This window comes from Porites lutea, chromosome 13 (genome assembly GCF_958299795.1).
Source record: "Porites lutea chromosome 13, jaPorLute2.1, whole genome shotgun sequence".
NCBI classification, from domain to species: Eukaryota; Metazoa; Cnidaria; class Anthozoa; order Scleractinia; family Poritidae; genus Porites; species Porites lutea.
Genome location: NC_133213.1, coordinates 6,851,731 through 6,868,075, shown reverse-complemented (window position 1 = coordinate 6,868,075; position 16,345 = coordinate 6,851,731). Strand labels below are relative to the sequence as shown.

At 37.2% G+C, this 16,345-nt stretch overlaps 1 protein-coding gene across 1 annotated transcript; it reads right to left on the bottom strand.

Moving 5' to 3' along the window:
- Positions 1-203: 203 nt before the first annotated feature.
- On the bottom strand, positions 204-14,843 carry LOC140922690 (glucose-6-phosphate 1-dehydrogenase X-like). The gene is made up of 16 exons (XM_073372685.1): positions 14,695-14,843; positions 13,398-13,471; positions 12,855-12,892; positions 11,919-12,027; positions 10,594-10,814; positions 9,726-9,884; positions 8,587-8,712; positions 7,963-8,056; positions 7,465-7,651; positions 6,966-6,995; positions 6,422-6,534; positions 5,494-5,586; positions 4,656-4,732; positions 3,868-3,960; positions 2,658-2,771; positions 204-1,084 (listed from the first exon to the last, which is right to left on the bottom strand). Exons 1-15 carry the CDS (start codon positions 14,783-14,785, stop codon positions 2,681-2,683), a joined length of 1,596 nt encoding a protein of 531 aa, XP_073228786.1. The 5' UTR covers positions 14,786-14,843; the 3' UTR covers positions 204-1,084; positions 2,658-2,680.
- Between the last annotated feature and the right edge of the window lie 1,502 nt (positions 14,844-16,345).

Below are 16,345 nucleotides of genomic sequence, written 5' to 3'. Positions count from 1 at the left end.
GTTGTTTTTACTTATTATTTTACATGTATCTTCAACATTTTTTAAGGCATGCGCTATGTATATGCATACTGCCCAGTATGGGTAACTACAACCCTAGTGACCCTTACAACCAACACCTAGATTTACAACAAGTCATATTAAGTTTTTTTTTCATTAGTTTTAATTCCTTTACTAGGGAATCATAGTCTTACTACACCTTTTAATACTTATACACATCATCCTCCAAAAAAACTGTTCTGAAGGTGGGTATTACGTATGCTTTTGACTGTCTTTAAGTTTTAACTTATAATAATTCCTAATAAGGCCTCACTGATTTTAATAAAAAATACATGAGATTTTGGGATTTCAAGGCACTGTCACTGCAGTGTAGTCCATTTTTCTCATTCTGCCAGTTTCTCATCATGAAACTTAATATAAAAAAATTCCTTTTAACAGACAAAGTGACATCTTCATTAAAAATAATGAGTTAACATCTCACAAGCATTATACTTACGAACAACGTATAAAACCATTTTGATAAACTTAGAAAAAACCTGTCAGGTTTGAACTTGGAAATTAAGTAATGTGTGACAGCTCCTTTAATTTCTACTCCCTTATACATTAAACAAAAAGGTCCCTACATTGTTTATAACTGTCCAATTAACAATGATTTGGTTAATAATATTAATTCTTATCAACATTTTCCTTTTTTTTATTTTTAACATGCAAGACTAAAACATAAAAAAATAACTATCACCTAAAGATTACGTTTTACATCAAACACTACTGTAAACCGTGTACACTAGCTGCTCTGATTGGTTCTAACACGAAAAACTTTCCTGACATTTCAAGTGTTCATGGATTTGCAACAAAAAACATACTGCTAATAACTACAAAAGCATTTATATAAGTTAGCAATGCTAGATTCCTGTAGCTATCTTGTTAAAAAATGTGCATGCACTTGATGTGTAATTCAAAGAAAATATTCATCTAGGCAAAACTTCTAAGAAGCAGATTGTTGAAGAAACGTGCTTCTTTGTTTTGAAAAAATTCATCCAGAGGCTATTGACACAGGTACAGAGTGAAGAGATTATTAGTCACAAGTCTGTTAAAAAAGAAATATACTTTCTGTTAAAAAGGTAACTATAAACCAGGGCATGAAATAATAAACATTATCATTGCAGGATTAAGTTTTTGTGATATCTGGAATAATCAAGGTCGAGGTAAGCGTTATCAGCCAGGCTGAAGGCTGGGGCTGATAACATGTACTAAGACTAATATACATTGTTTAGAAGAAAAAACAACAAACATGCTGTTGCAAGGAACCAAATTGACATTGTTCTTAGAAATCATGCATTGTGCACACAACCTAGACAGATTTGTCACTTATCTGCTAGCAGATACATGTAACTAATTATAACTAATCTGTAGGTTGCGCTGATTTCCAAAATTATCTGTACGCTCTTAGCCAATGAGAAGACAGATAATGTGTACAATGTATAATAATAACTATTATTATGCCTAATACAGGTGCCAATATGCCTTTAGTTAAGTTTTGACATTGATGACCAAAATTAATCGAGTAATATTATTAATCAACGGGAAGAAAGGTTACAAGGTACAACAGAATGGTGTCCATTGCTGGCTTTCAAGAGGCCCTGCCAGGGGGGGTCCCATGTTGCCCATCTGAATTTTAAAACGTCTCGTGTCAGTGTTTATAAATGCTTATAGCTTATTGTTGGCTTTGCCGTCACTGTCGCAATTTGGCCGAGGGAGGCTGTCTCTTGTCGTGATTTCATTTTATGTGCTGTTGCTACTTTCTGGGCCATGTTGCTTGTCGGAGTTTACCCTGGCAGGGCCTCTTTCAAATTGTGGGGATTGGGTGTGAGTTGGTGCAGTCAACTCCCGATAGCTCCAGCCTTCAAGGGAAATCGCAAAAAGTCGAAGTTTTGTGTTATCAAGAGTTCGGAGCAAATAACCAGAAATAAGGAAGAAAAGGTTTTTATTGTAGAGTAAACTTTTTAATCATATTATTTTAGTTGTAGAAATGTCAAGTGAAAATGGAACGATACCTCTAGATTATGATTCAGAAAATAGTATGGACTGCTTGACACTTGAATGGCAGTATTTATTTTTTGAAATAATAGCCTTAGTTAACAGCAAACCTGGGACTTTTGTGAAGTTTTTTTTATGTTCTTTTGGACCAGGAAAGTCTTGTGTAACTAAATTCCATAATACATGTATGTATACTCATACCCAGTCCCTCATGGTATGAAAGCCAGCAAAGAAATGAGAGTTAACAGAGATGCCAACCTCTGGAGATGTAAAATCAGTGGGAATGGCTTAAGACATTATATGAAGTCTTACATGAGATACATACTATCAAACTTCGCGACCATCATTTTGATGCTGAGATAATTGTGGTCAATGACTAAACACGTGTAAAAATGCCCCAGAAACGTTTTACTGTACTACGAATAAGAAAAATCCAAATTTTGAGGAAAAAATGACCTAAATCTCAAACTAAAGCACAGAAAAGCTCAAAAGACGATTAATTTTTATCTGGGAGATTTGGTGACCCATGCGGGAGAGCAGGAGATCAGTGCTGTATCTGGGAGACTCCTGGATAATCCGGGAGAGTTGGCATGTACGAGTTAATTGATTTTAAGTGTACTTACCTACAGTTCAGGATCATATCAGTCTATTTTGTTGGTTTCTTCTCCCATTTGTAAGTATCACTGTAAAGAAACCCACTATCCTTGATCAGGGTATCTGACTCAGCAGGACCTCGACTGAAAGGAAAGAAAGAAAAACAACTTCCAGTCAAACAGCCAGCAACCTTGCTTCTCTAACACTTCATCCTCTGATGAGGACTGGCTATGAAATGGCCACAAGACTTAAATGGGGCCATGAAGCTAACAATATTAATTACCAGAGGATACAGTAACATTACAACAAACAATAGGACAGACGGAGCTGTATATACAAGATCAAATGCAGCAACTGCCAGGCTACTTTCATTGGTGAAACCAGCAGAAACCAAACATAAATGAGCAATGAGAAATGGAGACACCAAAAATCACATTCTGAGCACATTTACAGCTGAAACATCAAATCCACTCGGACTCTGGGACATGTACTAGGTATCCTACAGACCGCTATCAATGACTCACTTTAGAAAGCTGGTATACTATCTTAGAACAAATGCCACTGAATTGTAGTCAACAATTACCGGCACCATACAAACGACTTATTGACGGAATCAAGCAAAACTAACTACAAGAGAACAACTGGACAATTGACAATTTTGACTAACAATAAACGACTGTTTAACTGTGACAAAGATGGATCGAAACGCACCAATGACATTATGAGTCTTCATAGCCAATAACATCATGGCTTAACTGACAGACGACCAATAACATCGTGACTTAATTGACCAATCAGATCAATAACCAGAGTTTAATACCATCAACCGATGTGATACATCTCACTTTGACTCTGAAGATGACTACCGCACAGGACTTGTTGAAACGTCAGTCACTGTCAACAACAACAGTCCTATTCAGGACTGCAGTCACCTGCATGATCATACTCAACTGGCTCATAAGATGACTCCTGGGTTCAAACCTTTCACAGCATTACTAGAGGTGATGGAAAAATTATCTGTTTCTTCACTTAGGATGCTATGTTCACACGAGGTATACAAGCTTTTGCAGCAGGGTACAGGCACAAAAATGGTACGTGTGTTCACATACTATAGGTACCTTGTTTGTCACTGTGCACACCATTGGTCCATTTAACTCAGACTGTCAGACATAGATCAGCATTTATGGGAGTTACATGTTCAGATATGCAAAGAACATAAACATAAACATGACACTTTACCTTCCAAATTTATAAGGAATTGGTTTGATCTTTTCCCTTTCAATCTTATGCAAAATAGGAGTAAAAATCCTCCAAGCCTCAGCAAGTTCATCACTATGACGACAGCAAAAATGTAAGTGTTAAGGTCATGTACATACACAGTACCCAGATTTCAACATAATTTATCTACTCTACACATACAATATGATGAAGTGTACAAAATACAAATTATACACTATGATTAGTGATTTTTGCTCCAATGAACTGTTTTTTTGTGAGGGACACAAAAGCCAGAAAATGAACAAAATGCTGAGATGGTGACAATATAATAGGGCCATTTATCTGATGAAAAATAAGACGTGTCTTTTATAAGACGCGTCCTAAATAAGACACAAACTATCCCATATAAATGGCACATAAAGATGTGACTGAGCAAAGATGGTCGTCTTACCGAAGAACAGGTGTTACAGGCTGCTAAATTTCAAACAAAATGTGCCATTTATATGGGATAGTTTGAGTCTTATTTAGGATGCGTCCTTTGTAAGACGCGTCTTATTTTTCCTCGTTTAAACGACCCTAATCACTGATTTGTCCTGGTTTACAGTTAAGTCACAACGTTGCATTTTGGCTGATTTGGTAAGCAAGGTCGAGGCTCGAAAATAATCTACCCCAGGTATATATAGGGAGGGATGTTGGAAGCAGATTTTGCTGGCTAAAATACCAAATAATGGCTTCCCAGTGAGTCCACATCCATGCAAAACAGCTCTGGTATCCCTGGGCAAAAAAAATAAGTTGACAAGAATAATCACCTTCTGACAAAATGACTCTGGTTTCCAGAAATAACATCCATAATGAGTCGTTCATACGCATCTGGCATCTTCACATGCTGTAGTCAAAGAAAAAAAAAGTCAAAATAGCCAGAAAAAATAAAATAAAATAAATTAAAACTGAATCACTGGATAATGCAATTCTAGAGCTCTGTTAATTAGCTTAGCTATCATGATATTTGAGCCATTATACCGTGTTCTCGAAATATGGTAACTGTACGCGTCTGCTCAAAATTGAAAACAAGCTGAAAATCGGTTGTTTTAACAAATAAAGTTGGGAAAAATTCTTGATATTTTGTGGGCGTTTTTGATAAAACAATTATCATTTCACTTGCGTTTGTTGGATATGAAATGATTATAGCCAACTTGGAGCTACACACCTCTACCATCTCATATGCAACATGCACTCGTGAAATGATTGTTTTTAAAATACCACCCAATGTCTAATAACACCCACGTTTCCTTAGATGTCCATTTTAGAATAATTTATTAAGGTGCTCATTATTCCAAACAATCTGGCATTCACCCTCCCCAGGACATTTTTAGACTGAAAAGTTGGAAAAAAAGAAATGCACAAACATTTTACTAGTAACTTAACAAGAACAACAATACATGGTAGAAAGTTGGTGCAGTTTTCTCATGCTGTTATCAATGTCGGAAACATTTGGATGTTCTTCGGGTGATTTTCGGAGGGTATAATTCAGACAATGTCAAAAATGACATTCTTACTATGCATTTACGATTTCAAGACGTCTTCAAATTTTTGGTCTCCGGGGGTTGATAGGTATATATGTAGAGCTGCATAACTAGTTTTCTCTACCTTGTATCTTTCAGAATAAGTTAAGTCCAGCTCTGATTCATGGGGTTCAAAAGACATTCCTGCCTCCTTGATCATCATCTTCACATAAATAGCCTGAAAAAAAAGGTAACAAATTAAGCATTTGAAAATATTGTCCAGGCTCTAAGAAAATAAGGGAGACCAGGGCTAATAACTTGGGAAATCCAAGGTGCCCAGCATACAGTATGATTTTCATGACAAAAACTTGCTCTCCAAGAGCAAATAAAAAGTAAGGTGCTGTGGACTACCAGGAGCTGCAAGAGCACAGCCTTTGTTACTCAATTTAAATCAATCATACAAGTAAAACCATTAGACTTGGTCTCCAGCTGTGGGTGTCCCGAAGCTCTGGTGGATTCGCTCCAACTCCGTGGCTAAGAGCACAGCTCACTGGCCCCTTGTTTACCCCTTTAACGCCCAATATACACATACAAATTCTCCCAATTGACCTGAATATTTTTTAAAGAATTAGTTGGGAGAATGTGCAGAAAGATCAAAGCTTTTCCCTTTTGGTGATCATTTTATCAATTCTCATAACCTTTTTCCTTCATTATGTACTGATATTGTTTGGGGAAAATTGATAATGGTCACTCTTGGGACTTAAAAGTGAGCCAGACAAAATTTGTGGAGCATTAACAAAATAAAAGAAGTCAATTAAAGTTAAAACAGGTTTCAAATAAATAACATTTTTGTAAATAGTAAAAAAAAAAATAGCAGACAAAAAGTTGACAACGCTTGGAATTCTTCCCTTGAGAAGTTTCATGTGATAATATATTTTTTCTTTGCATTACCATGGCATCACAGAGAAGCAGCTTTACAGTATATCAACCCAAATGCCCAACCAGGAGGTAGGAAAATATTTTGGGAGGGTAAGGGCTGCCACTTTTAAAAATAATAAATTTCAAAAACTTACCTCATTTGGTTGAAGCCTGACAACCAACTCATTACGTTTGCATCTTCCTTCAAAGATATCTCCAGGGGGATCAGTAAATTGAATGCGCACCTCAACCTTGCGTTCATTGAGTGCTACAGAAAACAGTAATATTGAAATAAAAGGTGGCTGCTTATACATGTTTTTACCAGATTGTCTCTAAGCTACCGCAATTTGTGTTTTATTATAATAATATTCATGGTTGTCAGAAAGTTTTGAAGTAGACGGCTGAGTTGTCAAAGTAAGCAGCCAGTCCAGGGATATTTTATTTCAAAAACGTCACCCGTAAAGAAATGCTAAGCAGAGTAGCCGGCTGATACTAACCAAGTAGGCAGCGATTTTCGGCAGTAGATGGCTACTTTTGACAACCCTGATTATTTATTATTTATTATAATTATTATATGTCCTCTTGCTACTAAGGACACTAAGACTATAAAAGAAGTTGACTATACCAACACACTAAAAAGCAGACCAGTAAATCAAGATGAGTGTCAAGGAAAATATTTTAATACAATAGAAACAATACCTTTGCCACACTTGAGGATGAATGGCACACCTGTGTAAAGACAAAGAGGTTTATTAACAGTCCGACCGATCTGAAAGATGGTTTAATGTATTAACTGTAGCATTATACTGTATAAGCACTTCTCTGACCTGACCCATAAGCACCCCCACCCCCTCCCTGTTAAAAAATATCGATTTATTCTTCACCAGTGCCTTATATGTAGTTATACAAGTGCCATGATTCCACACTCTGCTTACACAATAACAAACTGGAACCAAAAATTCTGCTTGGTACATGTTGGGGGCTTTAATTATTCCAACAGGCAGCCTTTAAATAATAATAACCATGTGACAAGGTGCCATGCATGTTGGTTATCAGAACAAGATGATTATTTTTGCAGAATATTTAGCATCAAAAAACGTTTCCAGCAGAGGGAAAGGCTTTAGTTTTAGTCAAGCAACATTGCTGCTATGAAGTCGACTGCAAACCAGAAAGAGTGCCTGGTAGGTCAAATACTTACCGTCCCATCTTTCATTGCGTATGTAAAACACAGAGGTGGCAAACGTTGGCGTGATAGAACCTTTGGGTACACTTGGATCATCAAGGTAACCATACTTTCCTTCATCTTTTGCCTCAGGGTTCCCAACATACTGTCCAAGGACTGTAGTTTTTAATTCAATTGGTGCAATACTTTTAAGGACTTTCACCTGAAATTAATATAATAATAATGATCAATTTTAACAACATTAGGACTGTTAACTCTTGATCTTTCTTTGGTGTACAGCCTTTAATTTATTTATCTCCTTCCCAGGGTCCTCTGGATGTGTAGGAGAAGAGCCTGGGAATGAGCTACATGTACATGTAGCAGTCTCATGTCTGTAGATCCACAACTTTGCTCTCGCCCCAGCTCATGCTTTCAGACCAATTTCTCATGCCTGGCAGAAAATTTTAAGCTATTCTTAGGCATTTTTATCAACTGACACATTTTTTTAAAATTGTTATCAGTGCTGTGCTGTACCTTTTCATTACGGAGATCTTCTGCTCCTTTGCTGGCAGGTTTCTCCATGGCAACCAGACAAAGAACCTGAAGGAGATGATTCTGCATCACATCCCTAAAACAACATAAACCAAATTAAACACACTGTGGAAAATAAGAGTTCAAGGGAGAGTAGAACAGTCAAACCCCCTTACAATATTAATATAGACATGGAACGGACAGACCCAGTTGTCCACATTACAAAATTTAAGGTGTCTGTAATATGGAGGTAGAGGAGCATTGTACGTTTCTGCGAAGCTGCCCACCTATCCCTTCCCTTAGCCAACATAATTTGGAACTACAGAGTGAGAAGTAAGAATTAATGTTGGCTAGGGGAGGGGTAGGTGGGCAGTTCCCCAGAAACATAATGATCTCTGAGGTAGGGAATGTATGAAGTTTTGTATTCTTAGGACCTGCATCACTGTCTGTAATAGAGATGTGTTTGTATTTAAGTCAAACCTTCTAAGTTATACATACAGGGCAAACCACGGGCTTTCTGAAAAGAATCACTATTTAGTTTTTTTTTTCATCAGCATACAATTATTTTTCTTATCTCAGAGCTCCATAAAACGTTAATGTCTGGATCAGTTAGGCTAGATACCATACCTGATAATTCCATACTCATCAAAGTAGCCACCCCTTCCATAAGTACCTATTGGTTCTTTAAAGGTTATAATAACACTTTTGATGCTTTCTCTACACCACACTGGACCAAAGATGCGGTTCCCAAACCTGTTGAGACCAAAACAATACTAATTAATGAACATACTAACAGTTACTGAACAATATCTTTGCTTATTAAAAAAGTACCATGAATATATTCACAGGATTTCCATGGGTTTTCATTTCATAGTGTAACTTTTCTCATGATACACAACCGCACACAAAACAACAGGCCAATATCTTCTTCCTAAGCTCCACCAGTTTCTGAAGCATGAACTACTACAGAATTACTGCTACTTCCACCCCACCCCCCACTGAATGGGACTACCCCTGAGGGAGATTCCCAAATAAAATTGATGGGGATGCTCCTTGTCTTGGTTTCCTTTAGGGGTTTAATTCTAATTTTCCAACAAGCATCTCCATCATGTTTATATGGGAGAACCCTCAAGGGTGGGGGTTTAGCTACACCCAGCAGAAAGTTGCTGGTACAGTCAACTCTACCGATACCCTGCTACAATGGATGCCCGATAATATGGACAGCAGCTAAGTCCAAGGCAAGAATAAATTACAGGCCTTTGACTGAAATAAACTCCCGCTATTACGGACTCTTGCTAATGAGGACACTAACTAGTGGCCCTACAGTGTCCACTATAAAAAGAGTTGACTGTACCAATAGGAGAGACAAATACACCTGTACTGGTGAAGTGTAGTGGAGCAAACTGTCTTGTTTGAAGAAACAACACCATGCCAGGGTTGTCCCTGGCCAGACAGAACTAAAGTTTCGAGGTGTTAACCACTTAGCCACCAATTAAAACTCAGTACAATCCCAACAAATTTCTTGAGCTAAATTTCATATATTTTTACCATGCATGCTATTTATGAGCGGGTGTGATGTGTCCTGTCCTGGCATCAAAAATCAAAAGCTAATAAATCATTGCATGCACCCAAGGTTTACTTTGTAGAAGCTGAATCCTTTTGTTCAAAGTTCTTTTATTAATATCAATAAATATTATCTAAAATGCTTTCTCCTAACATTGCAAATAAATTAAAAAAACAGCATTAAGCCAACACATAAGTCTCACCGTAACACCATCAGATTTTGCACCATTTCCTTGCCAAGGTAGTGATCAATACGGTACATTGAGTTCTCAGGAAACAGCGATGCCAGATGATTGGACAATTCTGCAGAGCTGTCCGAGTCTTTGCCAAATGGCTTCTCTATGACCACTCTGTTCCACCCCCTGAAAAGTAAGGATCCAAATAAAAATATCAGTGGTGCTCAAAGCTATGTATTTCAACAGAGATGCCAGACTTGTCTTTATCAATTCCCAGATCTTAATTAAAAAATATATACAATACAAAACCTACAAATTAGGCCTATAGGCCTTAGGTGGGTTGACTTGTACCTCATACAAAATTAGCTATTGTAGATTTAAATTTTAAAAGTTATAGGAAAACTAGAAAATGAAGATAAACACAACAGCAGATTGATTTATATATTTCGTGGTAACTTTTCTTTTTAATTATTATTGTTTTGATTTCTTAAAGCATTAAACACTGCTATTTTGTTGTGGAGTTCAAATGTTGCTAACTACACTGTATATCAACTAATTATACACCTGCTGTAACTGGTGAAAGATACAGAAAAAATACTGCCAAAAACTCCTGGCATAAATTAATGTGAACAACCATCTGGTGGGATTTTAGGATAGCTTGCAGGTCTACCCTGCCAGAGTCAATTTTACCGGAAAGGTTTGGCGACTTGTAGGGGAGAGACCAGTTGTATAACCAACCAGGATAACCCAGGAACTTTTGGCATATTTCCTCGAATATGCCTCCAATCCCTTCCCCTCCCCCCTCCCAAAAAAAAATAATACCACTGCAAGTTCTCGAAAAAGTTTTCATTCTTTTCTGATTTCAATCTTTTGTGTTTGTTATCAGGTTACGTACTTTGTCCCCATGCAATTGTTTTTGATATTCTCTGATGCATCTATGAACACAGATGGAGGAAGAGCAAGGTAGAACAGTCTGTTAACAACAGTCTTCCCTTCACCAAGCTTTTCAAGCTCTGCATTCAGCTTCTTATAACCTGATTCTTCATTGTAAGGACCTTTCACGTAATAGCAATTCTTGAAGAACTCTTCTACCTTGGCCTTCTGATCATCCTTCAGCTGCAAAATAAAATGGTTCAACTTGTTGTTAATGATTAAATTTAAAACAGCCATGGCTTACAGATAGAGTTGCCTCATTGAAAGGGATTGGTTTTGGAGACAGACATCTGCATCCTGGTCTCAGAGATTCCATACTGAATGAGACGCCATTAAAAATTACTTCTTTTGTTAATCATTATCAATTATTAATATTATTATTATTTATTATAGTAGTCATGATGTTCTAGACCATATAAATTTGTACGGGTTTCTGTTTTTCTTTTTTTTTTTATTACAGTTGTGGTATTTTGAGTTCTGCTGCAAATTTCACACCAGCAAAACTGAAATCTCTTGTACAGTAGATATATAATAATATCCTTAGCTAGGAAATAAGTGTTTCGTGGTGCTGCTACATGTAGGCATTTTCTCTCTCCAACTGCCCTACACCACAAACAGGCCTCTACTGAGGAGAGAATCTGTCAGCCATAAACAATAGCTGACAGTGTATTACTACAACATCAATCAATCAGAGATCCTGGCCAGTTTCTGGATGGATTTACAAGATCAGCATGCAAGGAATTTTTGGGGGCCAAAACGCAGACATGTGTCCCTTGCAAATGTCCTACAGTAAATGAAGGGGGAGTGGGGGAGAGACAGGGTTGCAAAGAAAATCATTTTTACAGCTTACCATTTGGGCAAGCTGAAGCTAGCATTTACTAGCCCAGACATCATTTCAGCTAGACTCCAAAACGTTTTGACTAGCAGAACTGATTTCACAGTTCTTCTGTTGTTGGAATTCCTCAAAAAACATCACTTGCTTGTCAGGCAAGTTAAAAACAGAATTCACTAGCCTGATACCAAAATCGACTACGCGTGGGCCATCGGACACTATTTTCTTTGCACGCTGAGAGAAGAAGTGGATGTATGGCTATGTTAGATTATTAAGAAAGATTGAAATATATGTACCCTTAAGTGGACTTATCTTATCTCACATTGTTTTTACTTTTAACAAAAACACATCTCAAGCTTCCCGTAAAATATCAACACACGATTATTTTCAAGATACTAAAAACTTCTATCCTAAATATTTTATACAGGGCATCAAACTCAGCATCATTGGTTTACCTTCATAAAAGGCTCTGTCTTAGCTCTTAACTTTTCAACTGTCAAATCTGACCGGGCATATCCAATAATCTTCGTGCCTTTAGGTATAAGGTCATCTTTGAACAAGTACCTGCAGGTGAATAAAAAAGGAAAGAAAGAATGAAAGAAAATAAATTAATAAGGAAAAAAAGGAAATATGTGCATGACAGACTCATCAGACCTTCTTGCACTAAAAAGTCACTGAGATATGCATGCAGATGCTTTAAACATTATTAACCCTTTAAGCCCTAAGAGAGATCAGCATCAAATTTCTCCTTGTAACATCAATTGCTTTGTTAAACAGAGTGGTCATGAGAATTAGGGGCATGATCACACGAGACAAATTTGCTTGATATTCTATCAACTTCTCCGCATTACTTCTGTAGGAAATAAATAGGGACAACAAATGGGAATTCAGATTTTGATCTTAGGGTTTTAAGGGTTAATATGTGTACATTTTGATGACCAAAGTCGGGATGGCTCTTAATCAAACCAAAACTGTTTAAAACCCATTTAAAACTTTAAATGTGACTAATATTTTATTATGCACTACCATTCACTGCCATTTCAACATAAGTTAATTTATGGTGAAAAAACTTAGATGGTCATCCACTTTTGCACGTTTATACAAACTCCTCTTCCCACTTTTTTAAAGGATTTATTGCCCAATTGATATATATATATATGGAAATTATTTTCAATTAAGAATTAAAATCATATTATCAACAAAACAAAATAAAATATTTAGGTACACCAAATGACAATTTATTCATACTATCCTTAGTATAGTGGGCATTTCCAACTGTTATGCACAAGCGTTATGTTACAACACATAGCCTTGTACTTCAAACAAGTTCTTTCCTTCATAAATTGACTTTTTTGCAACAACAACTTAATTAAATGCATAACTTAACATACCATAAAGTTGGATAAATCTTTTTCTTTGCAAGATCTCCCTGCAAAAGCAAAGTCAAAAAGTTACTAGACAAGTACTTACTAAAGGATTGACAACTTATTCAGCTACTGCAGGTAATTTAAATGTCCCATACAGTTGCACGCAAATATTGTACAAGGCAAACAATTTCAGCAAATATTATTGTATGCAAACACAAATAATGAAAACGCAAAAGGGAAATTTATTTCATATTGAAACCTTTAAGAGATATACGAGTGATGTTAATCTTCTTCAGAATAAATGGAAACTGAAAACTTAACAATCCTGCAGTCTGCTAACTTGTTCATGAACGTGAACGGTTCTTCCGTGCAAACAATGTTTGCTCGGCTGAACAGAGCTTCATAAAAGCAGGTAATAAGTAGCTAAAGGGGGGAGTAAGGCACTGAATTTGTGTCTTGATGTTGTCATAACAGTTTAGCGAAATACTTTACAAGATTTCTAAAGTCAGTAAAAGTACGGGTCATCACTAGTAAATCGCGTGAGATATTGTCAAAGTTGTTACTTACAGAGGCGCCGAAAACAACAAGCAAATTTTGCTCGTTTGCGTTCTGTGGCATCCCTTCCGAACTCTGTTCTCCAACTGGAAAAAATAATTAAAGAGGGCATACAAAATTAGATTTCTTGTTGTCCTTGATATCTAAGTACAATATTAACCAGATCAGCTGAAGTGTCTGCAGAAATAAGACACTTTCGATACAAAACATGCGCAAAAGAGCTACAAAGTCACGTGATGTTTGTTATGGCCCCGGGAAATTTACAATTCGCCGGAATCGCGATCGCTTTCCTTCAATATTTCGCTCACGCGTTCTATAAAAATCTACCACGTGCATTTTCCTGTCTTTTCTAGTGAAAGCTACCTACAGCTAGAAATGGGAGAGATTTCACAAGAGAAATCGATAGAAAATTGCACAGACAAAACTGAATAAATCTCATTCATTGTTTCTTTGTTGGCTGATCTTTTGAATATTGGCTTTCTTTTTATATTTTTTCCTGGTTGAAAATCAAACAAGTTATTAACAATGACAAAAACACATTACGATTCCATCTTTTTCGTTGACAACTGATTCATGATTACTGCGGTTTGTAAATATCGGAATAAAATCTATTGATATACTTGCTTAAACAAAACAAATTCATTAGCTAGCAAGCCTCAGCTAGTTATGATAAGGATTAAAAAACCACAGGAAATTGCTGAATCATCTGTTACGCATGCATTCTGCCCACAATCATAGCACACAACCAAAATCTGTCTCGATTTTATTTTTCAAGAAGCAAAAGCGACACTGAGGAAAGACAGAAGATTTTTAACAGTTGACTGGCTGTCATTTCGTGTCCCCCATGTACTTCTTACAATGCACACGCGCACGGAAAGGTTAACTGAATTCAACAGTTTACCCTGAAAGACTTGTGACTTACTCAAGCTTCTTCTTTGGTTATAGGGAATTCTAAGGTAAATCTAGAGTAAGCTTATACATTTTTAAAAGCCCAATGATGTATTTCTATACTGAGGTCACTGATTAGTTGGACGGAAAATGTCACGCATCGCAGCAGAATGCAGCTTGAACGCTGATGATTCACCATCGCATCATCTTATATTAAAGCAGATTAAAGAAGCTAAATGACTTACTTATTGTCGAATATGGCAGAATAGGATGTAAAGAAAAAGTTCAGTGAAGTTAAAAGTTAAGTTCTTTAAGGCAAGCTCGTAACTGACATGCCGTGAAAGATATCACATTAAGCTTAAACTCAGCGAAAACAAACTCAAGCGCTGACCAATGTCACAGCTTTTAAACTTGACCTTACTTGAATTCAAGCGACAGAGTTCGAAGTTGTACTTCTTTGGCTTAGGTTTCGACTCCAGATTGAAGTCCCAAATGTTTTTACCCGCAGCCATAGTTGCCTTGATGTCTTCACGGACCTTCACGGCGTTCGACTCGCTGCTCGAACCAACCGTTTCCCGGCAGACTTTGTAACCTCGTGAATGAATTTATCAGCACCGTCAGCACCGTCATCACCGTCATGCAAAATGGCGCCGATATTATAAGGGTTTCAGCCCGTTTCAGCCCTATTCCGCCCCTAGCGGGTGGAAGAAAAGGCCAGTGGAGCTACTTCAAAAATTGCCAGAAGGAGGAGGGTGCATTAAGAATGTGACGTTGGATTTCTCGACACCCTTGGAACCCTTAGTACAAGTTGGTGGGTGTATGGGGACCAATTTGATCGGATGACTCCATACAAATCCAACTAACTTGATCGGCCTGGATCGGATTTAGGGTATTTATTCGATTAACCGCCCTGGGCACTTATTAAATAGTGGGCGCTTATTCGAGGCTGGGCGCTTATCGAATTTTCACCATTTTCAACAAGTGTAGTACGTTTATTTTGCAACAAAACAATCAATGATAATAACAAAACGCAAAGATGTAACAAGGTTTTTGTAAAATACTCCGAAGAAAACTGTGCCTTTGGGAAAGACTCTTATTTGAAATTATTCAATTTAAATTTAAATTTCAATCTCATTGTCACTCTTCAAGTCAATTAGTGAATTCTGTTTATTGTTTGTTTGCCAAAAATTGTACAAATCAAATAAAATCTAATTACTTAAACTATCATGGCGAGGAAGCCCAAGAGAAGCCACCGGGCTTATAAAGAATGGGCTCCCTCAGTTAGATAATTAGAACAAAATATTATCATAATTACACATGGGAAAATCAACGGCAGAGCTACAGTAAATCTTAAAATAAGTATATTAGATAGTCATACTAATCATAGTTCTAGGCTAAAAAAAGCGAAATGACAAAAAGAAAGAAAAAAAATTCGAATTTCAAAACTAAGAGAGTTAAAAAATAGGTGCTGCCTCCTCGATGTCGGAACGTCGATCGGTAAATGGGTTAGTCGCCCGAAAAGCAGATACAGCTTATTTGCGTTCGAGTGGGAGGAGCGAGGGGTGGGATTGGGTGGCAGCTTATTAACTTTTTCTGCCTTTAGGATGGGCGCTTATTCGAGATGGGCGCTAATTCGAGGTTGGGCACTTATTCGAATAAATCCGGATGGAGTCCTCGGAAGCATAACGTTACTTATAACTCTTAACCAATTTGCACCAACTGCACCAACAGGCTGATTATTAGCAAATGAATAATTTTCATCGTGTTCTTTCTGGATATGCCAACCAATCCCATATTTTCACAAATTTAGTTTTTCTGGCCAACGTCATCACTTCTCTTGTCTATTAAACAACGCTTCTTTCTCGACTCATCCTCGGAGACCCAGGGGGAGATAGTGGGGACGAGGGAAAGTCTAAAAGGGCGGAAAAATATGGCACGAAGAAAAGTAAAGAACGGCGAGAAGAGCCCCTGGGGACAATGTCTTACCAGACCAGTTCCAAACGGTCGCCGCCGTTCTGGCTTCTGATTGGTGCCAGAAAACTTGTGTTTTTCTGGCACCAATCAGAAGCCAG

Bases quoted from the DNA above. Each gene is read 5' to 3' on its own strand.
- LOC140922690 (XM_073372685.1), bottom strand. From the start codon at position 14,785: ATGGCTGCGGGTAAAAACATTTGGGACTTCAATCTGGAGTCGAAACCT. The intron at 12,893-13,397 runs GTAAGTAACAAC...TTGCTTTTGCAG, and splicing joins TTGTTGTTTTCGGCGCCTCT to GGAGATCTTGCAAAGAAAAA. The intron at 4,733-5,493 runs GTAGAGAAAACT...CTTTGACTACAG, and splicing joins CTTATTCTGAAAGATACAAG to CATGTGAAGATGCCAGATGC.